Source organism: Bactrocera neohumeralis, chromosome 4 (genome assembly GCF_024586455.1).
Source record: "Bactrocera neohumeralis isolate Rockhampton chromosome 4, APGP_CSIRO_Bneo_wtdbg2-racon-allhic-juicebox.fasta_v2, whole genome shotgun sequence".
Classification (NCBI taxonomy): domain Eukaryota; kingdom Metazoa; phylum Arthropoda; class Insecta; order Diptera; family Tephritidae; genus Bactrocera; species Bactrocera neohumeralis.
Window position 1 is genome coordinate 9,826,792 of NC_065921.1, and position 27,718 is coordinate 9,854,509.

Sequence of the window (27,718 nt, forward strand, 5' to 3'; positions counted from 1 at the left end):
AGTGAACCGCTTTTTGCTGAAACACCACTCAGAAAATGATGATGACTAAATGCGCATGAGATTGATAATAATTGATTGCCGCGTGCAACCTTGAACGTCAACAGGGGCCCTGCAGTTTGATGTCGCCACCGAATGGCAGTTGTTGTTTTTATAAAGCTTTCTCAAAGCGAAAAACCATTCGGTTGCCGGCGCTATTGACTCTTGCCAATGCACTGCATACAATGACAGTGTTCGAAGATACTTAAAACTTTGCTTGCACAATATTGCAACGATTTCTTATTAAAGTAAAAATTATAAGAATTTAAATGTAAATCAAACGGCAGGCTATGCCTCAATTATTACTGGATTTATGAGTGTATTGTTTGTAGAATTCCCAAAAATTTTCACGCTTTAACAAAATGCATTATGTTCTAAGTTTTTTCATTCCATTAGCACTCTAGTTAATGGAAAATTGTGTAACTTTCTTCAAATAGCGCCACTTCTGCGAATATCACACGATAAAGAAATTCAAGTGTCAATTAAGTTTCCATTAAAGGTTCGCAAGTCAGATACTCGTATCATTACACACTCGCGAGAAGTACACAACATTGTCTTCTACTTATTCATTTTTTTCTGATTAAAACTCACATACATATAAACAGCGCGATTGCAATAACGTCAACTGCTGGATGTGTTAATTAAATATGATCATTGTAATTATCATTACGGTGTGGTCATGTTATGTGCTAAGATTAGAGTCGTCGGGCACGCGGCTCCAAAGCTTGAATGGCATTTATTCATTTATCGATGAAGCGTAAGCTGCACACAGCATTTTAGCATATCTTAATGCAATTGAAAAATGCTGTTTTGAAAAGAGTTGCTAACCGATATGCGAATGTAGATGTTTTAGACATTTGAGATATCCAAAATGTATATGAACCCTAAGTGAGTGACCTTCTTGACCATCCTTCAATAATTTGTATGCATTACGCACCCTATTGCTGTTTGAAAACTTATAACAGGTGATCCAAGTAGGAGTATTTTTTTAATAGCCTGTTATGTTATTTTTGTGCAGTATTGTCTGACATTTCATGGAATCATCGTTCCATTTTTCTTCAAAAATAATGCGGGTGAGAACGTAACCATCAATGGCGACCATTTTTGCGCCATGATAACCGCCTATTTGATGCCTGTCATTGAAGCTCGTGATCTCGGCGACATTTGGTTTCAACAAGACGACGCCACTTCCCACACATCACATCTATCAATGGATTTATAGAGAGAGCTCTTCGGTGAGCAAATATCACGTTTTAGGCCGCTCGATTGGTCACCAAGATCGTGTGATATCACACCGTTAGACTGTTTCCTGTGTGGATATGTAAAGTCTAAGGTCTATGCAGTCAATCCAGTTTCAATTAAAGCCTTGGAGAGTGTCATTCGCCAGTTACCAGTTGAATTCTCGAACGAGTCATCAAAAATTATACCCAAAAGATGGACAAAGAATCTTCTTTCTAGAGATAATAAACATTCCCCATTCAATCTGAAGTTTCTTTGTTTTTTCTATAAAAAAGTAGAGAAACTCAAAATGGATTACCCTTTAAAAACAAGAAAGAAAGTTCACTTCAGCGGCATCGAAACTATAATCCCCTTAACAATTCTATTTCTAAGAGCATAAAAGTGTATAAATCTTTATCTTGAGTCAGTTTTGAATGACAGCTATATACTATAGTGATCTGATTTGAACAATTTGTTCAGAGATTGAATCATTGCCTTGGAAAATAATGCATTAAATTTCATAAAGATAATTGCCAAATAAAAACCAATTTCATATAAAGACTTGATTTTGACCGACCAGTTTCTATGGCAGCTACATATATACATATGTATATCGTATAGCGGTCAGTTCTTGAGAAGAAAAGAGCGTGTGCGAATTTTATCGATATTTCAAAAACACAGACTAGTAGGAGGCGTTTATACCGACAGACAGACGGGCATATCTAAATCGACACTATATATCATACTTATAAAAACTTCGTGGCAAACTTAATATACCGAGTTCAAGGTGTAAAAATAGGAATAAATACTAAAGTTTAGTTGAGATAATGTCTCCAATTTAAATATCATACGAATTTGTATTTTAGATTTCATTAATTAATATTTATTTTTAAAGAAAATAACCTTCCTTTTAAAAAATGATTTTCAAAAATAAATTTTCTAACCTATATTTTTCTTTTTATGAATATTTCAGGTGTTTTAACAGATATTCAAGCAGATTTTAAAATTGGTGACGATGATGGCGGTCTGCTGCAGACCGCTTTTGTGCTCTCATATATGGTTTGTGCGCCACTTTTCGGTTATCTCGGCGATCGTTATTCGCGTCGTTGGATTATGGCAATCGGTGTTCTGTTATGGTCGACAACAACGTTGCTTGGCTCATTTATGGGCGGCTTCGGTGGTTTCATCACATTCCGCGCGTTAGTGGGTATCGGCGAAGCCTCGTATAGTACCATAGCGCCCACGATTATCTCCGATTTGTTCATACACGATTTGCGTTCGAAAATGTTGGCGTTATTCTATTTCGCGATTCCTGTTGGTTCAGGATTTGGGTAAGACTTGTAGTAATATACAATATTCTTTAGCAAAATATTTGTTTGAATTGTAGTTAGCGTCGCTTATGTTTATGTCGTTGTTTTTATAATCTGTTTGTATTTAATTATAGCCTATGTCTACTTATCAATTGTGTTTGTTATTATATTATAAATTTGCACAACTTCGCTAAAATTAGTTCTGATAACCTTAGTCTACGCACATTCTAGTATTTATGGCACTGGATCCGGTAATCTCATTGCTGCACTTCTAGACTTGTTAGCGATCACAATAACATTGAAAAGTTTGATAAGGATTTTATAAATATTTTTATAGTAATATTACTAACTCAGTCTTAAACATATATGAGCGGATTTATGTACTTTAGTATATTTCTTTCTGTTGAGTCATTCACCCCTAGCTGACTTTTCAAACTAAAGTTCAAAAGCGTCGATCGCGTGATTTCAGCAAAATTATGCAGTGGAAACCGTAGTTAACATATTGATTACGATTCATAACAGAATTCCGATCAAACGGCCGATCGCGTGCTTTCTCATGCACTCCCATGGCAATAAAAAAAATTAATTGTCTAAAACAAGGCAGGTCAAAGAGGCGTTGGCTTGCTTCAATTGAATTAAATTTTTGGAATTTTTATGATGAACACGCTTAAATGTCATCGGTAAATATTAACGTAATAAATTTAAACAGTGGAAATCAATACTAAACAGACGAGCCTTCACCAGCATAGCAGTTTTCCCCTGCATACCAGAGGGTTGTTTATGGGTTTCTTAAATTACTCTGCATGTTAAAGTGTTAGAGTGAGGAAGGGGGAATACAGTGACAAAAATAATAACGCCGTTATTTTTAATAATTTTAAGGAAAAATAAAGTTTTTAAAATGTGTATAAAAAGAAGAGACATATTTTGTACTGTAGACTCTAGTTAGAATAACGTGATCAGCCGATTCTGTATATACGCGATAGTACCTCAGTTTTTTAGATATCAACTGAAACTTTTCACACATCCTTTTTCCCACAAAGAGATACTCATTTGTCAGAACCGGTTATACCAAACTGACCGATAAAAATCAAATTCTTTTATGAAAAACTTTTTTATGTGACAAGATATCTTCACGAAATTTGGCACGAATTATTGTATAAGGCAAGAATACAATCTCCGAAAATATTTTTCAGATCGGACCACTATACCATACAGCGGCCATACAAACTGAACGATCAAAAAAAGTTTTTGTATGAATAACTTTTTTATTCGACAAGATAACTTCACGAAATTCGGAAAGAACTATTGTTCTGGGTAATGGTACAATCTGTGAACAAATTGTTCAGATCGGATCACTATGCCGTACAAACTGAAAGATTAAAATCAAGTTCTTATATGAAAAACTTTTTTATGACAAGATATCTTCACGTAATTTGGCACGGATTGTTGTCCAAGGTAAAGATACATTTTCCGAACGTATTGTTCAGTTCGGACCACTATAGCATATAGCTGCCGTACAAACTGGACGATAAAAATAATGTTCTTGTATGGAAAACTTTTTTATGTGACAATTTTTATTTTTTTTTGTGGCGTCTCTTGAATGTACTATAATAGTAAAATTTGAAGTTAATTTACTTTTCTAGGTTTTTGAACAGCAGTTTTTTTATGATAGTAAACACCAGCGTTTCACCAATCACGGCATCCTTTCATATGTATGCATGTTCCACTCAAGGAGGCTCCACTGTAGCTTTATCGCACCAATTGCTTGCAACTTATTTCCATAGTATAACTTTCTAAATTGCACGCGTTCAAAAGGTTAATTAATAATAGAAATTTTATTAGTGACATTGTCAATTCAAATCTAAATCAATTACTTTATTTTCTTTCACATCAAATACGCACATAAGTACATGTATTTATGGGCTACAGTCAATAAGTGCAACGAATTCGTCGCTTAACATCATTCAATTTCGTCATGTCACTTCCATAGAGGTCATAACGTAAAAGTTATAAGCGATAAGTGCGTTCCCCCAAAGAAAGTCACGAAAGGAACCTCCCCTAAAACAGTTCGAGGCGAGCGTCGCGTTGTTAGCGTGTGAACTATGCGCATTTAAGTTGTTCTTGTAATAATTAGTAGTGTACGCATTGTTTAATTAAGCCTGGCATAAATTAAAAAATTACATGAATAGGCTGGGGCCCCTCAATTTGTAGTCAATCAATTAAGTATACTTTGTTATTGATTGATTTCTATTCAAACCATTACGTAAAAGTTGACAATTAGCGCTAATTTACTTTTTTTTTAATCAGAATAGTATACTTCCAGGGAACTCTTAATGTGCTTCCATTTATTCTAAACCTTTTCCTCTATTAAAATAATTAGTCAATTATAGTTATCTTTATTATTATTTATCTTAGTTTATTTCTATATTTATGCATTATTTATGAAATATATTAAATTATTTTCTAAAGTATGCATGCTAATCTGCATTTTCTCTATTTACGCAGTTACATTGTCGGCTCGGAGACTGCCCGCTTGGCCAATAACTGGCGTTGGGCGCTGCGTGTTACACCCATCCTGGGCATTGTGGCCGTTGTGCTGATTATATTGATCAAAGAGCCAGAGCGTGGCGAGAGCGAAGGCTCACCACATTTGGAACCCACCAGCTACACAGAGGATATTAAGGACTTGGTGAAGAATCATTCGTTTATGCTTTCGACAGCTGGTTTCACTTGCGTTGCCTTCGTAACCGGTGCGCTCGCCTGGTGGGGACCTAAATTCATTTACCTAGGCATCAAAATGCAGCCAGGCAACGAGGAGCTGTCGCTGAATGAGTGAGTATAATAGAAATGAAAAAATATGTAGATATTTATACATACTTATGTATATACTAGAAGAACATAAATTTTTGGCTTCCCCAAAAAATTTCGATTTCTATGTATTTATACGCTGTGTAAATATGTACATCAACATGTCTACGCACAAAAATTTAATTTACAAAAATTCTAGCATATAGTATTTAAAAATTTAAAAACACACATAAATCCTATTCATAAAATCAACTAGCGTATCGTACAAGTTTGGCATCATCGCCATGATAGCCGGATTGATTGGTGTGCCAGTGGGCTCGTTTCTGGCGCAACGTCTACGACCACAACACGAAAGCTGTGATCCATACATTTGTGCCTTCGGTCTGCTCATATCAGCGCCTATGGTCTACTTGTCGCTGGTGACACCACAAACCACAACCTCGTTCTGCTTCTTGTTCGTCTTTTTGGCGCAGGTGACGCTGAATCTATGCTGGTCCATAGTGGCGGATATTTTGTTGGTAAGAAAAAGAATAAGAAAGAAAATCAATGAATGAATGCGGGCGTAGTGCAATCATCAGCAAATGCGTGAAAATATGCAAAACAAAAGCAAAAACAATGATAAAAAAACAACACCACCACTGTCTGCTCCCTCAAACACACACACTGAGCGCGCAACAATAACAACGAATGAGCAAAGAGCTTGTACGATCGCTAAACGCAACAATATTTAAGAATTTCAGCTGTTCGAGTTTTCATATAAAAGTTTTTTATTATATTTTTTTTTGTTGTTATTGCAATTTTTTATACTTAACACGAGTTTTCTTGTTTAAACGCTTTCAACGTTCTTACTAAATTTTGTTCTTTCTATTTTCTTTGTTTTTTCCTCATACATTTTTGTACTAAAAAAAATTCAACTTTAAAAACGCATCTTAAAAAACCCGTAATGCTTACCTGTTCGAAAAAATAAAAAATTGAACAGCGTTTCGTTACGTTTTGGCGTTATTACAATGGTAGCTGGTCTAATTGGCGTGCCGCTCGGTCCAATAGTGTCACGTGCGGTTGCCAGTTACAAGAACAACGCCGATCCCTTGGTATGCGCCTATGGATTATTCTTTAGCTCATTTTTCCTTGCTGCCGCGATGCTGTTTGTCACAAAATACGTCGTTATGTCGTATATTTTAATGTTCATCGGTCAATTATTTTTGAATCTAAATTGGGCACTAGTGGCTGATATTTTACTGGTAAGAGAAATGCAAAAAGTAACTGTTCTAAAAAAAGTACACATGTTTTGTTGTGGTGGTTTTTGTTGTAATCTACTACAGTCATACAAATTTACATGCTTACATAACAAATGTAAACGTTTTATAAATTACATACATACATAAATGCTTTCATAGATAAAATATTGTAGTAAATACATAAGTATCCATATAGTTAGTACATTTGTAAATACTCATTATACATAAGTATATTCATTATCAATTATTTTATAATCTATTATTTAAAGTGTACATAAGTTATTTTTTCATTTTTTTTTGTGAGCGAACGGCAAAAGAAAGCTCCGACTTAGCATGACGAGCTAGGTCGATTTAGCCATGTCCTCCTTTTTGTCTGTCTGTGTGTATATACGCGAAATACCAGCTAGTTTTTGAGATATCAATCTGAAATTTTCTTCCCAAGAAGCTGCACATTTGTGGAAACTGACAATATCGGATCACTATAGCATATACATAGCTGCCTTATAAACTGAACGATGTGAATCTTCACGAAATTCGACACGGATGATTATCCAAGAAAAGTATATAATCTCTGAATAAATTGTCCAAATCGGACCATTATATCATATAGCCATCATACAAGCTGAACGATCAAAATCAAGTCCTTGTATGGAAAACTTTTTTATTTGACAAGGTATCTTAAGGAAAGTTGGCATGAATTATTTTATAAGGAAATGCTACAATCTCCGAACAAATTGTCCAAATCGGACCATTATATCATATAGCCATCATACAACCTGAACGATCAAAATCAAATCCTTGTATGGAAAACTTTTTTATTTGACAAGGTATCTTAAGGAAAGTTGGCATGAATTATTTTATAAGGAAATGCTACAATCTCCGAACAAATTGTCCAAATCGGACCATTATAGCATATAGCCATCATACAACCTGAACGATCAAAATCAAATCCTTGTATAGAAAACTTTTTTATTTGACAAGATATCTTAACGAAAGTTGGCATGAATTATTTTATAAGGCAATGCTACCATCTCCGAACAAATTGTTCAAATTGGACCACTATAGTATATAGCTACCTTACAAACTGAACGATCAAAATCAAGTTCTTTTATGGAAAACTTTTTTATTTGACTCGATATCTTCACATCTATCACGAAACTTGGTATAGAAAGGTATAATCTCTATATAAATTGTTCAGAGCAGTAGCATTTTTTTTTTGTAATTTTCTGCATTTTAATCAACTATGTAGATACTCGAAAATATAGCAGAATTGATTATGTTACTTTACATGCGTTTTGTTGTTGTCGCAAGTATTCTTTTGCCGCTCATTTAAATAATTATGTTTTAGAACGCTTCTTACGATATTATTTAAAAATCATAGTTTAGACGAGGATTTTTGCTATAAGCTAAACTATACAGAAACAATTTTTTCTTCATTTATTATCTTAAATTTAGAATATTTAACTAACTCATGGAGTAATTTTATTTTAGCTTATATAATTGTATAATATTTATACAATGTCCTGTAATGCTATTTTTAAATCCTTCATTTGTCACCCTTAATTTCTTCGCTAAAAAACTTCTTTCTGTATGCTTAAAATTATTTTTTTTTATATGCCTTGTTCTTAAGAAACTTTTGCCATTCTTCACTTCATTTTAATTAAACACATTTATCAGTATTAAATAACGAAATATACGAATGCATATTATTCGCTTTTATTACCGCACAGTGAAGCACTCACGCACCCAGCAAGCTTGGCCCAGTCCTCGCCCACATGACGCGAGAAAGTTTTCTGTCCCTTTTCACTATATGTATGTATGTATGTGCAATAATAAAGTTTTGCAATTTATTTATATGCCAAAATGCACCACTTATCTGCTTTGCAACCGCGTGACAACAACAAAAAACGTTTAACAGTAACTCTACACTCATACACACATACACACGTATTATAAAATACTCCCCTCGGCACTTGTGCTTTCAGTTCGCCGACTCGAATATTTGTAATTTGCTGGCCCTCGAAACAAAATGTAGAAAAAAACATAATAAATGCAATAATGTCGAGAGAAATTACACCCCATGGAGTTGACATATTGCATTTACACTCATTCCTTTACATATATACATTTGTATAGTATATATTTATGAGACTCACTGACTTCCAGCCTTTATATTATACATCACGTGCTCTATTTTGGCGCCAACTCCCCCCATTAAGCTCATCGACTTTCTTTGCATTTTTTCCTTTTTTGTTTGTGGTTGCACACCCTTCCTGGTAGCAGTTGGATGCGTGTGTGTGTAGGTGGAACCTTTGGTGCATTGGTAATCCTCATATTTTACGTATGCACGTGCTGTTCCCTCATATTAAAGGCTCTTCTGCTATAATTAAAGTACCCTGCTTAGCATATACATACATAAATACAAACGCGTTAAATATAGAAGCACATATTTTGTTAGCTCGATAAATCTTATTAGCGCTGGAGTGTGGAATCCCCACTTTCTTTACTCTCTAGAGAAATGGTTTGTCACTTCAACAGCACATTTAAGAAAATTGACAGCAGAAGTAATATTACTTCAGTCTTATCTATCATAAATCTTGTAGACTTTTAGCTTAGCAGGTATTTTAAGCTTTGAAAAAAAAGAGATTAAACACGTTTTTAGATGAGTACATACATCTTTTTTTACCCTGAACAAGTTAGAAAGTTTGTCACAAAGTTTGTAGAACCTACAATAGCAGGAAACGTCGAAGGAACTGTAAAGTGAACATATATCATATAAATGATCAGCGTTACGAGCTGAATCAATTTAGTCATCTCCATCTGTTGGACTGTCTTACATAGGCAAACTAGTCCTACAGTAACCTTTATTCGACTTGAAGGTTCTATGGCTAAAACTTCCCCGTTTTTGACATTTTTTAAGTTCCAAACAAATCGATGCCGAACATTTTTAACCGAACTCTGCCATTAACACCTTATTTCTTAACAATTTTATGAAAAACTTTAAACATATTATTTAGTTTTAGCAATACTTTTTACATTGCAAACTAATTTTTTAAACACAAAAACCATTTTTAATTGATTTAAGAAAGATAAAAAAATGTAAACTCTTTGATAATCATAAAATCGATCATTTTACTCAAGTTGATTCCTATTTGCAATTAATTCAAAATATTTTTATATACATACTTTTGCATGTATGTATTTAATCACACTGTCAAAAATCTCGCTAGGAACGCGGAACATCGGTTTCTTCCAACTAATATTATGACAATCTTCTTTGTAAAAAATATGCCAAAAAAAAGTTCGTTAGTTCTAATATTTCTTTGCGTCATCTAAAACGCTTATAATATAAATACACATAGCTCTCAATCTTATCTATGCGTGTAGTTCCTTTTTTCTATCTCCATACTAATTACCATTAGTTATCTCTTCGGCTGTCTAATTTTATCACGATCAGATGTTTTATGTCATCCAATCCAACTCACGCATACGCGCACATACACTCGTTATACAAATGCATATCTGCTAAATATATCTCTACATATGATCAGCTAGAAATAGGAAGAATATCGCATGTTATCTTGATGTACGAGTGCCAATTATTATCTAATGAGCTGTTTGGTTGAAAATTATATTGTCAAATAGCAAATAGGAAAGAAAGACCTTTTAGCTGTATATTTATTGCTAAGCCAAGCACAAAATCTGTTGCTATATTTTATAAAAGCTATTTTTTATCACCATTTTTTTAATGAAGTTAGTGCCTTTTTTCACCTTCCGCTTTTTTTCTTAAACACAAGTTCTAAGTTTAAATATAATATACGCATACATACATATATACAATATATATACACATACACACATTTGTATATTTATTCTTTATCTTTTCATATAAATTTCTTCAACTACTTTAACTCTTTACGCAATGAACTATTTAACAGATAATTTAAAAAATGCGTGAGTTGAAACGTATGTGTGTATTTACATATGTAGGAAGGTATTATATATAATTACTTATCACCTTCACGAACTTGAACGTGCTTACGTATTATTAATAACAATTTTTTATCATTGGTTTCATAAGTTATTTACCAGGTTTTGCTTCAATTTCGTCAGCAGATTTATTTGACAGTAACTATGACTTCGGCATATTCCCTTATACGCTAGTATGTGGTTTATTATGTTTGACACGAAGTTTGTAACATGCAAAAGAAAACCTAGGAGACCCTATATAATATTTTTTATAAATTATCAGCATGACGAGTTAAGTCGATTTAGCTTGTTCTTCTGTATATATATGTAGGAATTAATCCTCAGTTTTTGAGATATCGATTGAAGGATATGTAATTTTCTGTCAATAACGAACCACTATATATAATATTTCTGAACACTCAAAAATAAGGAAAACTTTTTATTTAAAAAGATATCTTTACGAAATTTATATTGATTGTTTCCCAAGACACCTACTATATCCAAATATTTTTCTGATTAGACCACTATGCAAATAACTAAGCTGAACGATTAAAATCATAAAAATCTGTTTATGTTGTTATTGTTGTTGTTGTTGTAACAGAGAATTCTGCCCAATTAACATATAAAAATCCGCGTCTGTTCGAATTACGTAGACCCGACTGTCGAAAGAATTACCTAATGCTTGAGGAATGCAGCTTTGAAGGATATGTAATCTCTTATTCTATATAATACTTCTGAAAACATTGTTACTGCTATAGACATTTCTTTTTGCTGACTTAATAATAGTTTAAGCTGCTGCTGTCTTAATATTATATATGTTTTTTTGTTATTAGATAATTATTTCATAGTTATGAAGTAATTTGAATTACATATGGGGCCATAGATCACTAAGTAATTACTTGAAGTGGTCTAATGGGATTCAACCTTAGTACTTTCCAGCTATTATAAGCGCACATTAGCTTATTTTTAATATAATTGCTTTAATAGTGCAAATATTATTAAATATTTTAAAAGAGTTTTAGTTTCGACGTCAACTACAATATTGTTCCTTTCATATATGCATAAATAAATAAGTGTTTACATATGTTTGTTAGGTGCATACACCTCGCTATTGAAACAATTAAAGACTCGTGGATCAAAATTGTCTATAATGCCTACAATGTTTGAAAATTAGCAAGCTGGGTTAGTGTGGATATAGAAAATTTACTTAATTATTGTTTCATTCACAAATTTTTGATGTATTATACTATATATTATGATGACTCTTTAATCTTTCAATAGCGATGTATATGGTTTGTATAATTTTAAGTAATAACATTATTATAAATACTATTTTCTTTAATTTATAAAACGTTTACATTTGCACAACAAACCTGTACACACAAGCACACTCTTACTCTAAAACGCTTTTGATGCACGCATATCATATTAATTTTAATACAACACAAATTCCCTTTGGCCCATAAGCCCGAAGAAAGCAAAAAAAGCAAAACAACTCGTTAGTAATTTCATTACAAAAAAAAAAACTAAAATAAATTTTTTCAAATTGTTGCGCTGTCCTGGTATGTGCAACTCATATCGCTTCTAATGCCTAAAATTATGCAATGTCAATTGATAAGGAACGCGCATTGCAACAACAGCACACAGTGGTGGCTTCGTTTAATTCTCAAAAAATTTGCTGCGCCACGCTCTTAATTTGCTGCTGGTTGAATTATAGCCTTCGCTTTCATAACGTATGTGATTGGTATATAAACTTTTTCAATAATGCATTATCCTGTACACAAACCAGATGCAAGTGCATGTGTTTCGATTTTTTGCTTTCTTTACGCGTTTATGGCCCCATCTGTGTGTAGCTTTTTGCAGTTGTGGTTAATTTCAGTGTTTCCTGTTCGCTCAAAAATCCTACCAAGCACAAAAATAATACTTTTTACGATTTTGTTTTGCTCGCTTAATTCGCATAGAACATGCAAATGCGAAGGCTTTACTAATTTGAGATAAATAACATAATTTTGCACAGTAGAATATTTTATTTATTTTGATTCAGCACATACCTTTTCGTTGTATTTATTATGTAGAATGATTTAATATAAATAAGTAGCAACAATTTTTCAATTTCTTAATGTTTTCTTCACCTTTGCAGTATGTTGTCGTGCCGACACGTCGTTCCACCGCCGAAGCCTTCCAAATTCTGGTCTCGCATGCATTAGGTGATGCTGGCAGTCCCTACTTCGTTGGCTTGGTAATTATTAATATAGAAATGTGTCTTTATTTAATTAAATATTAAAATTTTAGAAACAAGTTTTCTTATTTTGAAAACAAATTAACATATTCTTACAATTCCTTTCAGCTCTCTGAAGGAATCAAGCGACATTTGCGATCCACTAGCACTCAAACTAGTGAATTCAGTTTGGGTATACCTAGCATGTCACTGACTTTGGAAGACAGTAGTCAAAATATTACCGGTACCTTATTGTCGAGTAACGCCACGGCAGAAAGCTCGAATCTCTTAACGCAGGTCGCCAGAGTGGTGAGTGAAAATGTCACAGCGCTGGTAGCGAATGCCACAAGCTTATTACAGCAAAATGCCACCGATTTCGTCAGTGAATTACGTGACGAGAAAATATTCGAAATCGACTTGGAGGTGAGGGCTGAAAATTATTGCATGAATTTGTTTTTCATTTTCTCATACACTTAATTTGGTATTTTTAGGATACCGATATCAACAGTTTCAAAGCGCTGCAATATTCACTCTTTTCCACAAGTTTTATTGAAGTTTTGGGTGCCGTTTTCTTCTTTTTAACTGCCATCTACATATTGAAGGATAAACGTCGAGCGACGCGTTCCACACTTGGTGAGTTTAAAATCTTTAAATACACCGCAATTTGTGTTTTGTAACAAAATATTTAATTTCTAAGTTAAAATGCGCTTTTAAATATTTCAACTGTTGAACTGTACAAATTAAAAAAAAAAACTTTTTATTTATTTTTGTTTATATATTTTGTTGTTATTTTTTTTAGTTAACGAATTAAACGATGTTAGCAATACAGCTAATAAAAATAAACAATTCGATTTCGAAGATTCCGAATGTATCGTCCTTTGTACTGATATTTCGCGAATACAACGTGCTTAAGGGGAAACAAAATTAATAGCAAAAGTTCATTTGCTCAAAAAAATATTCAGATTTGCCATTATTGGGTTTAATCGTGAGTTTGGTTTACCTTTTTTGTTTTGTTTTTGTTGTTTGTCCTTATTGCATTCGCATTTGCAATCACTTGTTGAGCGAAAATCAGTGTTTAATGCTTCCAGCTATCATGCGTGCTAATTTTGTTATAATGACCGCTTCTTAAAATTCTACATTTTTTTTCTATATTTTTTTAATATTGATTTATATTATTTAAAATGTATATATTTTTTTTTTGTATATTTATTTAAATTTTATTTTTTTATTTTTTATTATATTTCTGTTCTATTTTATATTAATTAATTATTAATATTAAGACTTAATATTTAAAATGTCTACATTTTTTTGGTAAAATTATTCTTTTTATTTGTTTTTATATATTTTTTCATTGTTTTATTTTTACGTATTAATATATTTTATATTTACATAATTTTTTGATATTTTTATAAACGTTTTTTTGTTTTCATAATTTTTTTACATCCTTTGGAATTTTTATTTTTTTATTATTGAAATTTATTAAATTTTTTAAAAATATACATACATATATAACTTTTACATATAAACTTTTCTTTCATTTACAATTATTTACATTTTTTATAATGTTCTTTAAATTGATTGATATTTTTATTTATTTTAAATTTTATTTTTTTATAATTATTTGTTTTTTTTTTGCTCTTTTATTACATATTGATTTCGTTTGTTTTAATTATGTATGTATATTTTTACATAACTACTCTTTTGTTTCATTAATTTTTTTGTAATGTTCTTTGAAATTAGTAATTTTTTATTTATTTTTTTTTAATTCTTATTTATTTATCATTTTTTTAATTTTTTACTTATTTTTTATTTATTTTATTTTAATTTCTTATTTATTTTTTAAATTTTTTTATGTTTTATTTATATATTTTTTGAAAAACTTTTCAATAACCTATTTTTTCTTTTATTTTTTTTGTTTTAATTTTTTAAATTAAATTTTATACCTTTGCTTTAATTTTTTTTAATATTTTATTAATTTTTTGTTCTAATTTTTTTAATTAAATTTTATTCTTTTATAATTATTTTTATTTTTAACTTTTATTTATTTTTTGTTATTTTATTTATTTATTTTTTTTTTTGTTTGTTAATTTTCATTTTTTAATATTTTTCCTTTTTAATATTTTATTTTATTTTTTTGTTTTAAATTTTATAGTTATTTTTATTTAATTTCAATTTTAATTTACTTTTAATTTTTTTTAGTTTTTATTTATTTGATTTTAATTAGTTTTTTTTTATCTTTATTTATTTATTTTTATTTATTAAATTTTTTTTAAATTTTTATTTATATTTTTTTTTTTAATTTTTATTTATTTTTTTATTTTTATTTATTTTTTTATTTTTATTTTTTTTTTTTTTATTTTTTTTTTTTTTTTTTTTTTTTTTTTTTATTTATTTTTTTTTTTTTTTTTTTTTTTTTTTTATTTTTTTATTTTTATTTTTATTTTTTTATTATTATTTATTTTTTTATTATTATTTATTGCTTTTTTGTGTTTTTTTGGTCTAATCGTTATCTATGTCCGCCCTTATTCTAAAAAAGATTTTTCAAAAGATATTCGCCTTAACATGTCCATTTGTCGTTCTATTGTGTTCTAAAAAAATGACCTATGTACTTTTTTTAATATCTCGCAATAACAATAATTTGAAAATATTTATTTTTCCATTTTAGGCAGTCAAGCAGCTGAGCAGTGAAGTGCACTTCCATTAAATTATGCTAATGAATAATTGATATGCCAGTCAACCGATCAGCCAGCCTATCAACCCACAAGCAATCGACATATAACAACCACATAACCCGCCTAAGCGGCCGATGTGTTGCGCAGAAGGCAAACATACATACATATGACTGAAATATTAGTTTTAACTAATTATTTTGTAGTAGTAATGATTATCATAGAATCATGTGTGCCTCAAGAAGTGGGTGTGTTCCTATTAGAAACGTGTAAATGGATTATAATGCAAACATCTAATCATTCAACATCAAACATACATATTGACATGCATGTATATACAACAAATAAACATTGATCATTCTCATTTAGCAAACACCATTCATAGTTAAGATGATTCCTATTGTGTATTTATTTGTATTATGATTTTGATATTGTCAAAATGTATAAGTTTGTTAAATGCGCCACATAAAAGCATAACTCATATCACATATACATATGTAAGTGTGTGCATGTTCAGTGGGTGCATGGGCATAGATGAGTGCTGCGCGGTTATGAGTGTGGAAATTGCATATGCTTGTGTATGTGGTCGAAAGCTCAGTGATAGAAATCATAAGAATTACAATAACAAAAAGCAAACACCAATTTTTTTGTGCAAATACAAACTGTAAATTTTGCTGAATAGTATTTAGTAATTTTAATTTTTTGTTTATTACAATTTTTTACTCACGAAACCACTCATTGCCCTGTGCGGTGCACATGCTAATTTAACCGCTAACTCAACATTTTAAAAAGTTTAATATTTATGACATGCATATGTACATACATATATATATGTGTATGTGTATATATATGTTATTATTTTTTTAAATTTTAAATATGTCTACGCAGACAGCAAGCATTGTATAAAGAGGAGTATAGGTACTAAATGCACATTAGGTATATAAATTAGTTAGCATTACAATAATTAGATAAAAACTAATTTCTAAATAAACTAGTGGAATAAGCAGTGAAGTAAGCAGCGGGTGTGCATTACAACAATTTCTCTAGTATTTTTACTCTAACTGAAAACTTCCAACTTATCTGAAAACAAAATTGTATATGAAAAGCTAAAATTCTTTCGAAAATTTTTAATTCCAAAAAAACTGAAAAGTTATGTCTCATTTATTGTATGTTAACTGCCTTTTCCAACTATCTTGCTTAAATGACTTACTTTGCCTGCCGTTTATAAATTGTTGTATATGTATATGCATACCCCTTCGCTACCGTAATGAATCTGTTAGTTTTACCAAATTTCGCAATGGAGCAGAATTCATGAAATAAGACTGTTTTAGGATTTGTTATATATACATTATATATAAATTTAAAATAACTTGATTACAAATATATTGTATTGAATTAAGCTTGTACGCATACTAAGTAAATACATAAATATTCTTATACATATTAAGTATTTATGTATGTATAGCATAATTTTTGGGTTTATTGAATGCTTATAAAGAATAAAAATAAAATATATTAAACAAAATTAATTTGTTTCATTTCATTTATTTTTTTTTATTCGGTTTTATAGGAGATATGCGATATAGGTGTCCAATCGGACCGATTTCGATAAATGATCAATAGAATATCAAAATGCACCTATGTATTAAACCTCTTTCGGATATCTCAAAAACTGACGAACTAATTTTTAGAAACTCTAAAAAATTTCGCCGTATGGCCTACTCAGTCCGAAATAGCACCCGTTGGCAAGAGTTATTCTGCGTTTCGAGGCTAACATTGTTGTTGCTGTTAATACTGGTTCCAATATAGACGAAATTATCTACGACTTCGAAGTTATGACTGTCAACAGTGATGTGGGATCAAAGTCGCGAGTGCGACAACTGTTTGTTTGATGACAGGAAATATTTCGTCTTGCCTTCGTTCACTACCAGACCCATTTGCTTCGCTTCCTTATCCAATTTGGAGAAAGCAGAAGAAACAGCGAGGTTGTCGACGCCTATGATATCGTTGCCGTCGGCGTACGCCAGCATTCGTACACTCTTGTAGAAGATTGTACCTTCTCAGCTCGAACTATTTTCTTTAACAGTAGGGAGACGTCTTGTTTGAAACCTCGTTTGATATCGAACGGCTCAGAGAGGTCTTTCCCGATCCCGACGGAGCTTTTGGTATTGCCGAACGTCAGTTTGCACAGCCATTAGTATTTGCGGGATAGCGGGGTTTAGCGACATATCCTGCTATATGGTGCAGAGACATGGACGATGACAACATCTGGGGAGTCGGCGTTACGAGTTTTCGAGAGAAAGGTTCTGCGGAAGATTTATATTAACATAGTTCAGCGATTTAAGAGACATCGGTTACACTGGCTAGGTCATATCGTTCGAATGGGTGAAACACTCCAGCTCTAAAAGTATTTGAAGCAGTACCCCCCGCTGAAACGAAGAAGAACTCCCCTCCTTTGGAAAGATCTGGTGTAAAACGAACTGGCTACACTTGGAATCTCCAATTTGCTCTGAACAGGGAAAAGGAAGAATGATGTCATAAACTCGTCTATAACCGTGTAAGCGGTGTCTATGCCAAAAAAGAAGAAGAAGACATCAGTAATTCGTATCTCGTGTTGTATAAATGCGATCGGGTTCCACTACATCACGTTAAAAAGGTAAGACTTTATTTTAAAAACACTTTCTACACGGTTTTATGATTGTTTGACTCAGAATTGTTTAAATTTGTGTCAAAGACGGATTTTAGCAAAGATAAAATACAGTTTTTCTTCGCTAAATGCGAAAACTCAAGCCAAACGCCGAAAAAATTTGAATACTGTTTATGGCTCCGCTACAACCAATCACTAAATATCGACAAAATAATAGAAACCGTCAAGCCCAACCTTCATGTAAGCTCTATTTTAACTACCCAAGAGCTAAACATTGCACAAAAACCACTTTGGAACCATTTAAATAAGGCTGAATGCAAAAAGCAGCTCGTTATAAAGACGATAATGGTGAACGCAAAAGAATTCATGGACAGAATTTACATTTGCGAATCGCTGCTGCATCGCAAGAAAATCGATCCATTTCTAAACCCGATGATTGCTGATGATGAAAGGTACGTCACTGACGGCAAGGTCAAGATAACACTTTCGCGGTGAGCTACCGCAACCTGTGAACAAACCAGGTTTGATAGTCAGGACTGGCTTACCGCGTGTTTGGTGGGATTGGCAGGGAATCGTCTACTATGAACTGCTCCTCTACGCCCAAGCTCTCTCAATTTGAACTTAACTGTCAAAATTGAACCGTCTTTTGAAAGCAATAGCCCCGAAGCAGTCAGCCTTGGCCAATAGGAGCGGAATTGTGTTTAATAACGGCAACGCCCGACCACACACGTTGATAGTGCTTCGTAGAAGCTCCCGTAGCTAAGTTGAGTTGTTCTTATGCATCTATCTTTGGACCAAGCGACAAGTGATTACTAGCGTAGTTCAAGTAAAAATTCAAGTTCAATAACGGATTTTATTTGTTATTGTGTACATTTTGTGTACAATTTTTCTATTTTTTATCACCTTTGCCATCGCATTTGCTTTTACTACCTGATTTTCCTTTCACAAACTTCATTAGTGCATCGCTGGTGAAGCTCTTCGGTCGTTCAATGGGTATTTGTAGGGCCCGATGCCAGGTTATGGATGATAACACACCAATTGCGCGTGAAACCCCAAACAGCACCGTATAGTATTCCATTTCCTTCAGGCCGTAGTAGCGCAACAAGACACCGGAATGGGCATCCACATTTGCCCAGGGATTTTTAATTTTCTGCATTGATTGCAGAATGGGTGGCACCACTTTGTAAATTGTCTTCACCAACAGATAGGTTTCGTATTTCGGCAAATACCTTTCGCCGAATGCTTGCAGCGCCATATAGCGTGGATCAGTCTTACGCAAAACCGCATGTCCGTAGCCGGGTATCACATGGCCTGATTTCAACGTTTTCTGTACATATTCTTTGACTTTGTCCTCCGGTGGATTTTTACTACCCAATTCTTTTTGCATTTTTCCAATCCAATCTAATACTTCTTGATTGGCCAACCCATGTAGTGGACCGGCTAAGCCGCTTAGACCAGCTCCAAATGCAAGAAACGGATCACTTAATGCCGACGCCACTAAGTGGGTGGTATGTGATGAAACATTGCCCGAATCGTGATCGCTATGTAAGAACAGATATAGACGTAAAAGTTCGTAGAAGAATGGATCGTCGAAGCCTAGCATGCGGCCATAGTTGGCCGACCAATCCAGCTTCTTATCGATCTCATCGCAGCCCTTGCCGTCAAGATAGATGTTTCGATAAATTCGCGCCGCTATATTTGGCAATTTGGCAAGTAGGGTTATGCCGTCTTCCAGCGAATATTTCCAGAATTCAGCACGCTTTACGCCGGAATGGTAGGCTTTTAAGAATTTACTATCTTTGTTGAGCGACGTGACGGCCATTGACAACTGTGACATTGGATGCAGATCTTTTGGTAAATTATCCAACATTTTTTTAACATAATCCGGCAGTGCGGCCTTTGCATTCCATTCGTCGGTCACCATTTTTGTCTGTTCTGCAGTGGGTATATTACCTGTCAGTAATAACCAAAAGATGCCCTCTGGCAAGGGTTCGTCGCCACACTCAGCCTTTGGCATTTGTTTTTGACATTCTGGTATGCTGAAACCTCGGAAACGTATACCTTCATTGGGATCCAGTAACGAAGTTTCGCAAAGTAATGCTGGTATACCACGCATACCACCGTAAATTTGTGATATCTTAACTTCGCCTAATTTGGTGTTACCATGCTCTTTGACAAACTTCTTGAGTCGTTCTTGTTCGGATTTGATTTTCTCGGCGAGAACTGAACGAAGATCTGCTTTACCGCCTTTGCCACCCTTCGTATCGCATTTACTGCTGTTCCACCGCATACATATTTTGCTCACATTTGGTGCCAAGGACTTGACGCACTGATGCGACGAACCTCTAAAGAAAATCATTGCCTTTAAATGTCTGTATTTTTAATTTTTTCCAAAAGTTGTAAATTTTTGTTTATTTTAAGAAATGAAAACGAATAAATAAATTTATAATATTTATTTTTTTTTTTTTGAAAGAATGAATAACATAAGATACAAAGCATATATTAATTTACCTTATAAACTACCTATATGATATATGGTATTAAAAAAGGCATGTTTTAGGTACCTTCTTCTTCTTCTTTAATGGCATAGACACCGCTTACGTGGTTATAGCCGAGTTAACAACAGCGCGCCAATCATTTCTTGTTTTACTAATTTGGCGTAATTTGAGACACCAAGTGCAGCCAGGTGCTTCTCCACCTGATCTTTCCAACGGAGTGGAGGTCTTCCTTTTCCTCTGCTTCCCCCGGCGTGTACTGCGTCGAATACTTTCAGAGCTGGAGTGTTTTCATCTAATATGGACGACATGACCTACCCAATGCAGCCGCTGTCTCTTAAATCGCTGCACTATGTCAATGTCGTCATATAACTCGTACAGCTCATCGTTCCATCGAATGCGATATTCGTCGTTTACCATGCGCAAAAGACCATAAGACCTTTCTCTCGAAAACTCGTAACGTCGATTCATCAGTCGTTGTCATCGTCCATGCGTCTGCACCATATAGCAGGACGGGAATAATGAGTGACTTATAGATTTTGGTTTTTGTTCGTCGAGAGAGCACTTTACTTTTTAATTGCCTACTAAGTCCAAAGTAGCACCTTTTGGCAAGAGTTATTCTACGTTGGATTTTCAGGCTGGTTGTTGGTGGTGTTGATACTGGTTCCAAGATAGACGAAATTGTTTACGACTTCAAGGTTATGACTGTCAACAGTGACGTGAGAGCCAAGTCGAACGTCTGTTCCATCGTCATCGATTGGAGAATCGGGTTCGCCTTCTCCTAGCGTTATGCTTTCACTGCCATTCAGAAGTGTTCTGTCCATAATTCTAGTATGCCCTGGGTATCGGTTACTAGATCACCTCCTTGGGTTCTACAAGAGTATGCTCCGGTCTTGAAACCTTCTGTTAGTCACCGCATTTTTTCTTAGAATTTTCGAGCATTATCCTTGAGGGCCAGCTTGTCAAGCTGAGTAAAACACGCTCTGTAATTTTCATTGAAATAACTTAAATATTGGGCGATATATGCAGCATAAAGTCACCCGGAAGTTCAAAAATCTGTATATTAGGTACATATATAGGGGCTCGGAGAAATATTGACCCCGATTCAACCCATTTTTGAAACACAGAGATGCTATTTTTAGGAAAGGATTCTCTCTGAATCCCATACATTATCCGATATTTTCGGTCCAAAGTCAACTATAGATGCTAGCGTCCACATAATTTATACTTAGAGTCTTAAACAGTTTTGGTTGGCCTTGGACAATTCTTGGTCATAAGGTGGCATTACCTTAATAGAACTATTAGTGAAAAAATTGTACTAGAAAGTGAAAGAATTAAGTGGAATTTGAAACTTGCTATATGGGAAGTAGGCGTGGTTGTAGTCCGAGTTCGTCCATTTTCACACTGTGGTATAGGAATATAAGAAGAATGTCATGTATTAAATATAATCGGTAGGTCGGGTCTGGAGAAATGTGATTTCACCAAAAAGTGGGCAGTGCCACGCCCATCGTCCAATTTTGACCGCAGCCCCTTTAAAGCCTTCTCATACCATCTTGGAAGAAAAATTTAATGTCTCTGGTTATTACATATTAGTTATTGATTTATCGAACTTTTAGTAGTATTGAACTGTACCGTTATATGGGGAGTAGACGGGGTTATATCCGATTTCATCCATTTTTACAGTGTCGATGGGGGAATTAAAGGAATTTGTCCAGAGGGATTCAAGTTTTATTTATATCTTAATTTGGTGCTTAGTTATGGCACTTTATGTTTTCGATTAATGGTGTTTTGTGGGCGTGGCAGGACAGACGGACAGACAAACAGTCACCCGGATTTCAACTCGTTTCGTCATCCTGATCATTTATATATATACATATGTATGTATATTAAAACAAAATCTTACTGCCTAACACACAAGACACGAAAATATCAATTTTATTTGTTGCTTACAGATCGTTCACCAAAAAGGCCGGTTCGGGTATGGAACACAGAGAATCAAAGAAGAACGATTTTTCTTGTGACTTTAAGTCCGTCTGCAATCGTATCGGTATTTTAAAATTTTCCAAAATGATAAACACAACGCAAAGGTCGGTGTTACTTTTAATAACGAGATCACACGTGACAGATTTAAAATTCAAATTGGAACACAGCATGCGATGTCACCACCCACTTGCAGTTGACTTCATCTCTGCCAATCGTTATCGCCGCTTGCTATGATGTAAGAAATAGCATCGCTTTGAGCCCCTCAAAACAGTTTCTTCTGAAATTTCAACGCGATCGGTACTGTCTAAAGACCATCGGACTATCAATTCTCGCTTGTTAATTGTTGTTTGCTCCCCAGCTTTCGAATCTTGCTGTTACATTTGCGAATTTTTGCTTGCGCTTGCCTTTTATTATTAGACGATTGACAATTCTCATAATCGCGGCTTATCGCAGGCTCCACGGCGGACAATAACAAGCAATTACACAACAAGACGGCAAATTTGCATAAATAAATATTTTATATACATAGTCTCGTTTGCGGAAGCTGCTCTTCGGCCGGAAAATGCTGTCACAAGTTATCGTTACAATCATCGCTATAACAGTTATATTGATGTCGATGCTCAGTCACGCTGCACCGGTGCTTGGTACATACATATTTATTTACATACAAGTATACTTTTAAATGCAAATACCATATAAGTATATATAATAATATACATATATAAGTACATAGACTGGTACCAAAAGATTTGGGTGTGTGATTTTAACGGGTTTTTCAGTAAGAGTGCTACAAAAGTTATTTTTTTTTAATAAAACAAAAGCGTGATATCAATGAACATGGCCACCACAGGCACGCTTGCAGAAATCCAGACTCTGAACCCAATGTTCGATGGTTTTCAAACATAAATCGGCCGATACAGCTGCAACTTCACGTTCGATATTCGTACGAAGTTCATCAATTGTCGATGGATTGTTGGCATATTCCATAGACTTGACGTAGCCCCACAGAAAATAGTCTAACGGCATCAAATCACACGACAGTGAGGCGCCAATTGACTGCGCCATTTCGTGAGATAACACGTTCATCAAACTTGGTCAATAAATTGATTGTGACAATCGCTGTATGGCTTGTGGCGCCGTCTTGTTGGTACCACATATTGTCCAAGTCCATATCATCCAATTCGAACCAAAAGTATTCGGTTATCATTGAGCGGTAGCGATTTCCATTCTCAGTAACGTGCCGGTCTTGATCATCGCGGAAGAAGTACGACCCAATGACGCCGCCAGCTCATAAACCGCACCAAACCGTAATTTTTTCTTGATGCGATGGTGACTCATGGAGTAAGTGTGGATTGCTTCCTAAACAATAACGCATAATTTGCTTATTGACGAAGCCATTCAGCAGAAATGAGCTTCATCGTTGAAGATGATTTTTCGATGAAAATCCGGGGTGGTCAAGCGACTTCAGTTCTTGCGTCAATTTGATCTTGTAAGGATGTAGGCCAAGATCTTTTCGGAAAATTCGCCACAGCGACGTTACGGAGATGTCCAACGCTTGAGAACGACGTTACTGATTTGGGACTTCTTCAATTGATGCGCTAGCAGCAGCAACATTCTCGACACTACCGGCACTTCTTTATATCATTGGCACGTGAACATTTTATACTAGAATTTTTCCACTAGACGCTCTGTGGTTGATCTGACAGGATGATTATGACGACCATAAATTGAACGAAGCGCTCTTAAAGCCCTGCCCCTATCGGTCTATTTTTGTAGTGACCCTATTGAAAAACTCGTTACTTTCGTGAGTCATTCTTTGAAACTTCGCATGAAAATTACAAATAATGTAAAACATTCTCATAGGAACTTGCCGAGAGCCCAAATCGTCAATAGTGTCTCTGATATAAGAGATTTTTTTTAAGATTTTCAAGACATTCGTTATATATTTTCGGATGTATCGGTTATTGGAGTATTTATGAATGAAATTACTCCGAAATTTTCCAGAGTCGACACTCCTGGTCTTTCTCTCCGGCAAATAGTTACAGAATTATGAGCATATTTATAAGAATTTTTTAATTTAGTGTCGTCGGCTCCCAAAATTTTATCGTTGTTTTCAGAACATTTCTCCGAAACTGAATATATTTGTTAGGTAATGATCGAAGGCATACGATTTTGGATAATAATGTAAGTATTTTCTCAGAAAACGTGTTTTTTAGAAAGCCACTATTCTGTTGAAAATCAAATTTTTGACTAGTCCTTGGATCATTCCTGTTTCCATAGCAATATTAAATATGTTTGGTTTTTGGATTTGATATAAGTTTAAATCTTTCTGACCGCCAGACACATATTTTCGGTAATCCTTCAGGAGATTTGAATACGCGATCAATAAAATCCAAGTTTTTTCAAAATGAGTGGCAAGATTTTGTTTCGGCAACTTTTGAAACCACAACCCATAGCAAAGTAAAGCCCACAACCCACATTCACTTTGCTATGGGTTGTGGGTTCAATAGTTTCCGAAACAAAGGACACATGATTTCTGGGCTGCGAACTTAATTTCTGCGTCCATTTTTTCCTTTTATTATTTATTTATTTAATTATCTTTTGTTATTTTTTAGGGTATCAAACCATTTTCGAAGACGATACCCGCAGTCAAGGCCGCCCCAAGCCGATTTTCGTGCATTGTGACGAAATAGGAAATCACTTGAATTGTATGCTCTATTGTAAGAGCAGGGGCTACAATACCGGAAGTTGTGGTGGCGATTTTACGTGTAACTGTTTTTAGCTTTAATTATTCGAACTTATTTATTTTTGTATAGTTAATTAATATTATGCTAAGGATCTTTGTAAATTTGTTCTAAATACATTTGTAATAACAAAAAATATTATTCAACTTTATTTGAATAATTTTTTTAAGAAAATAGTATACTTTGAATTAAATGAGTTCTTTTTCTATAAACGATCTTTTTAGCCAAAACTGTTTGGTCAAATATTTCGTGTAACGGTTATTTATTTCATAGGAATGTTAATAGTGAACGTTAACGTTTCACAAAAGAATATATTATGTAAGAGAGAAGCATAAAACGGGGTAATACGAAGAGCTTCACAAGCTGGCTGACAGGGGTAATGCACGAAAATTCTACGAAAAGATGTGGCGACTAACTGAAGATTTCAAGACATTCAAGTACGGATCATACTTTTGTAGAACTTGCAGAGGTGACCTAGTGACTGATGTCCAGAGCATACTGAAACTATGGTGGGAAACCTTCCCCAGCCTGTGGCATGGCAGTGAAAGCATAATACCAGGATATGGTGAGCCCGATTCCCCAATCAATGACGATGGAGTGGACGTTCCATTGCCGACCAGTTCGAATAGCAATTACCCGTCTGAAGAACAACAAAGCGGCGGAGGCCGATGGATTGCCAGCCGAGCTATACAAATACGGCGTCGAAGAACTGATATGGAGCATGCATCAGCTTCTTTGTAAAATATGGTCGGACGAAAGCATACCCGACGATTGGAATTTAAATGTGCTTTACGAAAGCCACAAAAAGAGAGATCCCACAATGTGCGTCAGCTACAGTGGGATAAGCCTGCTCAACATCACATATAAGGATCTATCGGGCAAATTGTGTGAAAAATTAAAGCCCACCGTCAACAAACTGTTTGAACCACTGTGTATCAGTGTGGCTTTAGGCCTGGAAAATCAACAACTGACCAGTTATTGACCATGCGCCAGATCTTTGAAAAGACCCGTGAAAAGAGGATCGACACACACCACCTCTTCGTCGATTTCAAAGTTGCTTTCGACAGCACGAAAAGGAGCTGCCTTTATGCCGCGATGTCTGAATTTGGTATCCCCGCAAAACTAAAACGGCTGTGTAAACTGACGTTGAGAAATACTAAAAGCACCGTCTGGATTGGGAAGAACGTCACCGAGGTTCAAGACATGGCGACTGCCTATCGTGCGACTTCTTCAATATATTCCTGGAGAAAATAATTTGAGATGCAGATTTGAAAAGAGAAGATACAATCTTTTTGTACATTGAAGATATTTATCATTGGCCTAAATAACCGCTCCGTTAGTTCTGCTTTCTAAAGACTGGATAAGGAAGCGAAGCAAATGGGTCTGGTAGTGAACGAAGGCGACAATGCTCCTACGTCACTGTTGACAGTCATAACTTCGAAGTCGTAGATAATTTCGTCTATCTTGGAACCAGCATTAACACCAACAACAATGTCAGCCTCGAAATCCAACGCAGAATAACTCTTGCCAAGAGGTGCAACTTTGGACTTCTCAATTGCCTGGAGATGTAAAGTCCTCTCGACGAACAAAACCAAAATTCTACAAGTCATTCATCATCATTGTTGCAGATGATGAGTTAGCATTACGAGTTTTCAAGAGAAAGGTTCTGCGGAAGATATATGGTCATTTTCACATTGGCAACGAAGAATATCGCATTCGATGGAACGATGAGCTGTACGAGTTATACGACGACATTGACATAGTTCAGACAATCAAGAGACAGCGGCTACGCTGGCTAGGTCATATCGAGTTATATTCACGAAATTTGGCGTCGATTATTACCTAAAGCAGTATGTCTGCAGTAATGCGATCTCCGTAAATATTGTTCAAACCAGATCACTATAGTATATACATAGCTGTCTTGTAAACTGATGGATCGGAATCAAGTTCTTGTAAGAATTTTAGAACTCGTGAAGGGTATTTCTCTTTGGTGCAACCGAAATAAACGTTTTTTCTGGTTTTTTGTTTTTTTTTTTTTTTTAATTTCGCACGCACTAGGGAGAAACAATTGGACTAAATAAAATTGACCATCACTTCGCATGGAACTATAATTTTTGGTTGCGAGCTAATCGTAAAAGACCGCCTTGGTCTCCACATGACATTTCTGATAGCATGGATCTTAAGGTAATATGTTTAATTCAGTGCGCAAATGATTCTCAAAGGTCTACTACTCTAGGAGAAGTAGTTAAGAAAGAATAAACACAAACCACAAACTTCTGCAGTTTTCTTATTTAATTTAATTTAGCTTACTGCATTAAATTTATTAAAAATTATGCTTTTATCCACAATAGTTACAGTTACATTATTGTTTAGCATATTTCTT

The 27,718-nt window shown here is 34.3% G+C and overlaps 3 protein-coding genes and 1 long non-coding RNA gene across 5 annotated transcripts in view; 2 read left to right on the forward strand and 2 right to left on the reverse strand.

Annotated features, from left to right (window-relative positions):
- The window catches only part of LOC126754775 (protein spinster), a 33,680-nt gene extending 16,689 nt beyond the window's left edge, over positions 1 to 16,991 (forward strand). Inside the window, exons 2-8 of one of the 2 annotated variants that reach the window (XM_050466886.1) lie at positions 2,228 to 2,585; positions 5,070 to 5,396; positions 6,352 to 6,613; positions 12,720 to 12,818; positions 12,927 to 13,220; positions 13,289 to 13,430; positions 15,463 to 16,991. In XM_050466886.1, the coding sequence (XP_050322843.1) occupies positions 2,228 to 2,585; positions 5,070 to 5,396; positions 6,352 to 6,613; positions 12,720 to 12,818; positions 12,927 to 13,220; positions 13,289 to 13,430; positions 15,463 to 15,485 (1,505 nt within the window). In that variant the 3' untranslated portion in view covers positions 15,486 to 16,991. Of the gene's footprint in view, positions 1 to 2,227; positions 2,586 to 5,069; positions 5,397 to 5,628; positions 5,891 to 6,351; positions 6,614 to 12,719; positions 12,819 to 12,926; positions 13,221 to 13,288; positions 13,431 to 15,462 lie in introns of both variants that reach the window. The other variant, XM_050466887.1, reaches the window with a different exon arrangement.
- Positions 1 to 27,718, reverse strand: part of LOC126754776 (sialin) — a 441,635-nt gene that overhangs the window by 221,769 nt on the left and 192,148 nt on the right. The gene's annotated exons all lie outside the window — the stretch shown is intronic.
- Positions 19,003 to 20,551, reverse strand: LOC126757583 (probable citrate synthase, mitochondrial). Its single transcript, XM_050471596.1, has one exon. The coding sequence runs from the start codon at positions 20,470 to 20,472 to the stop codon at positions 19,003 to 19,005; it is 1,470 nt and encodes a 489-aa protein (XP_050327553.1). The 5' UTR covers positions 20,473 to 20,551.
- LOC126754795 (uncharacterized) lies at positions 22,837 to 25,486 on the forward strand. Its single transcript, XR_007666424.1, has 2 exons — positions 22,837 to 23,235; positions 25,207 to 25,486. It is a non-coding gene; the product is annotated as an uncharacterized LOC126754795 (long non-coding RNA).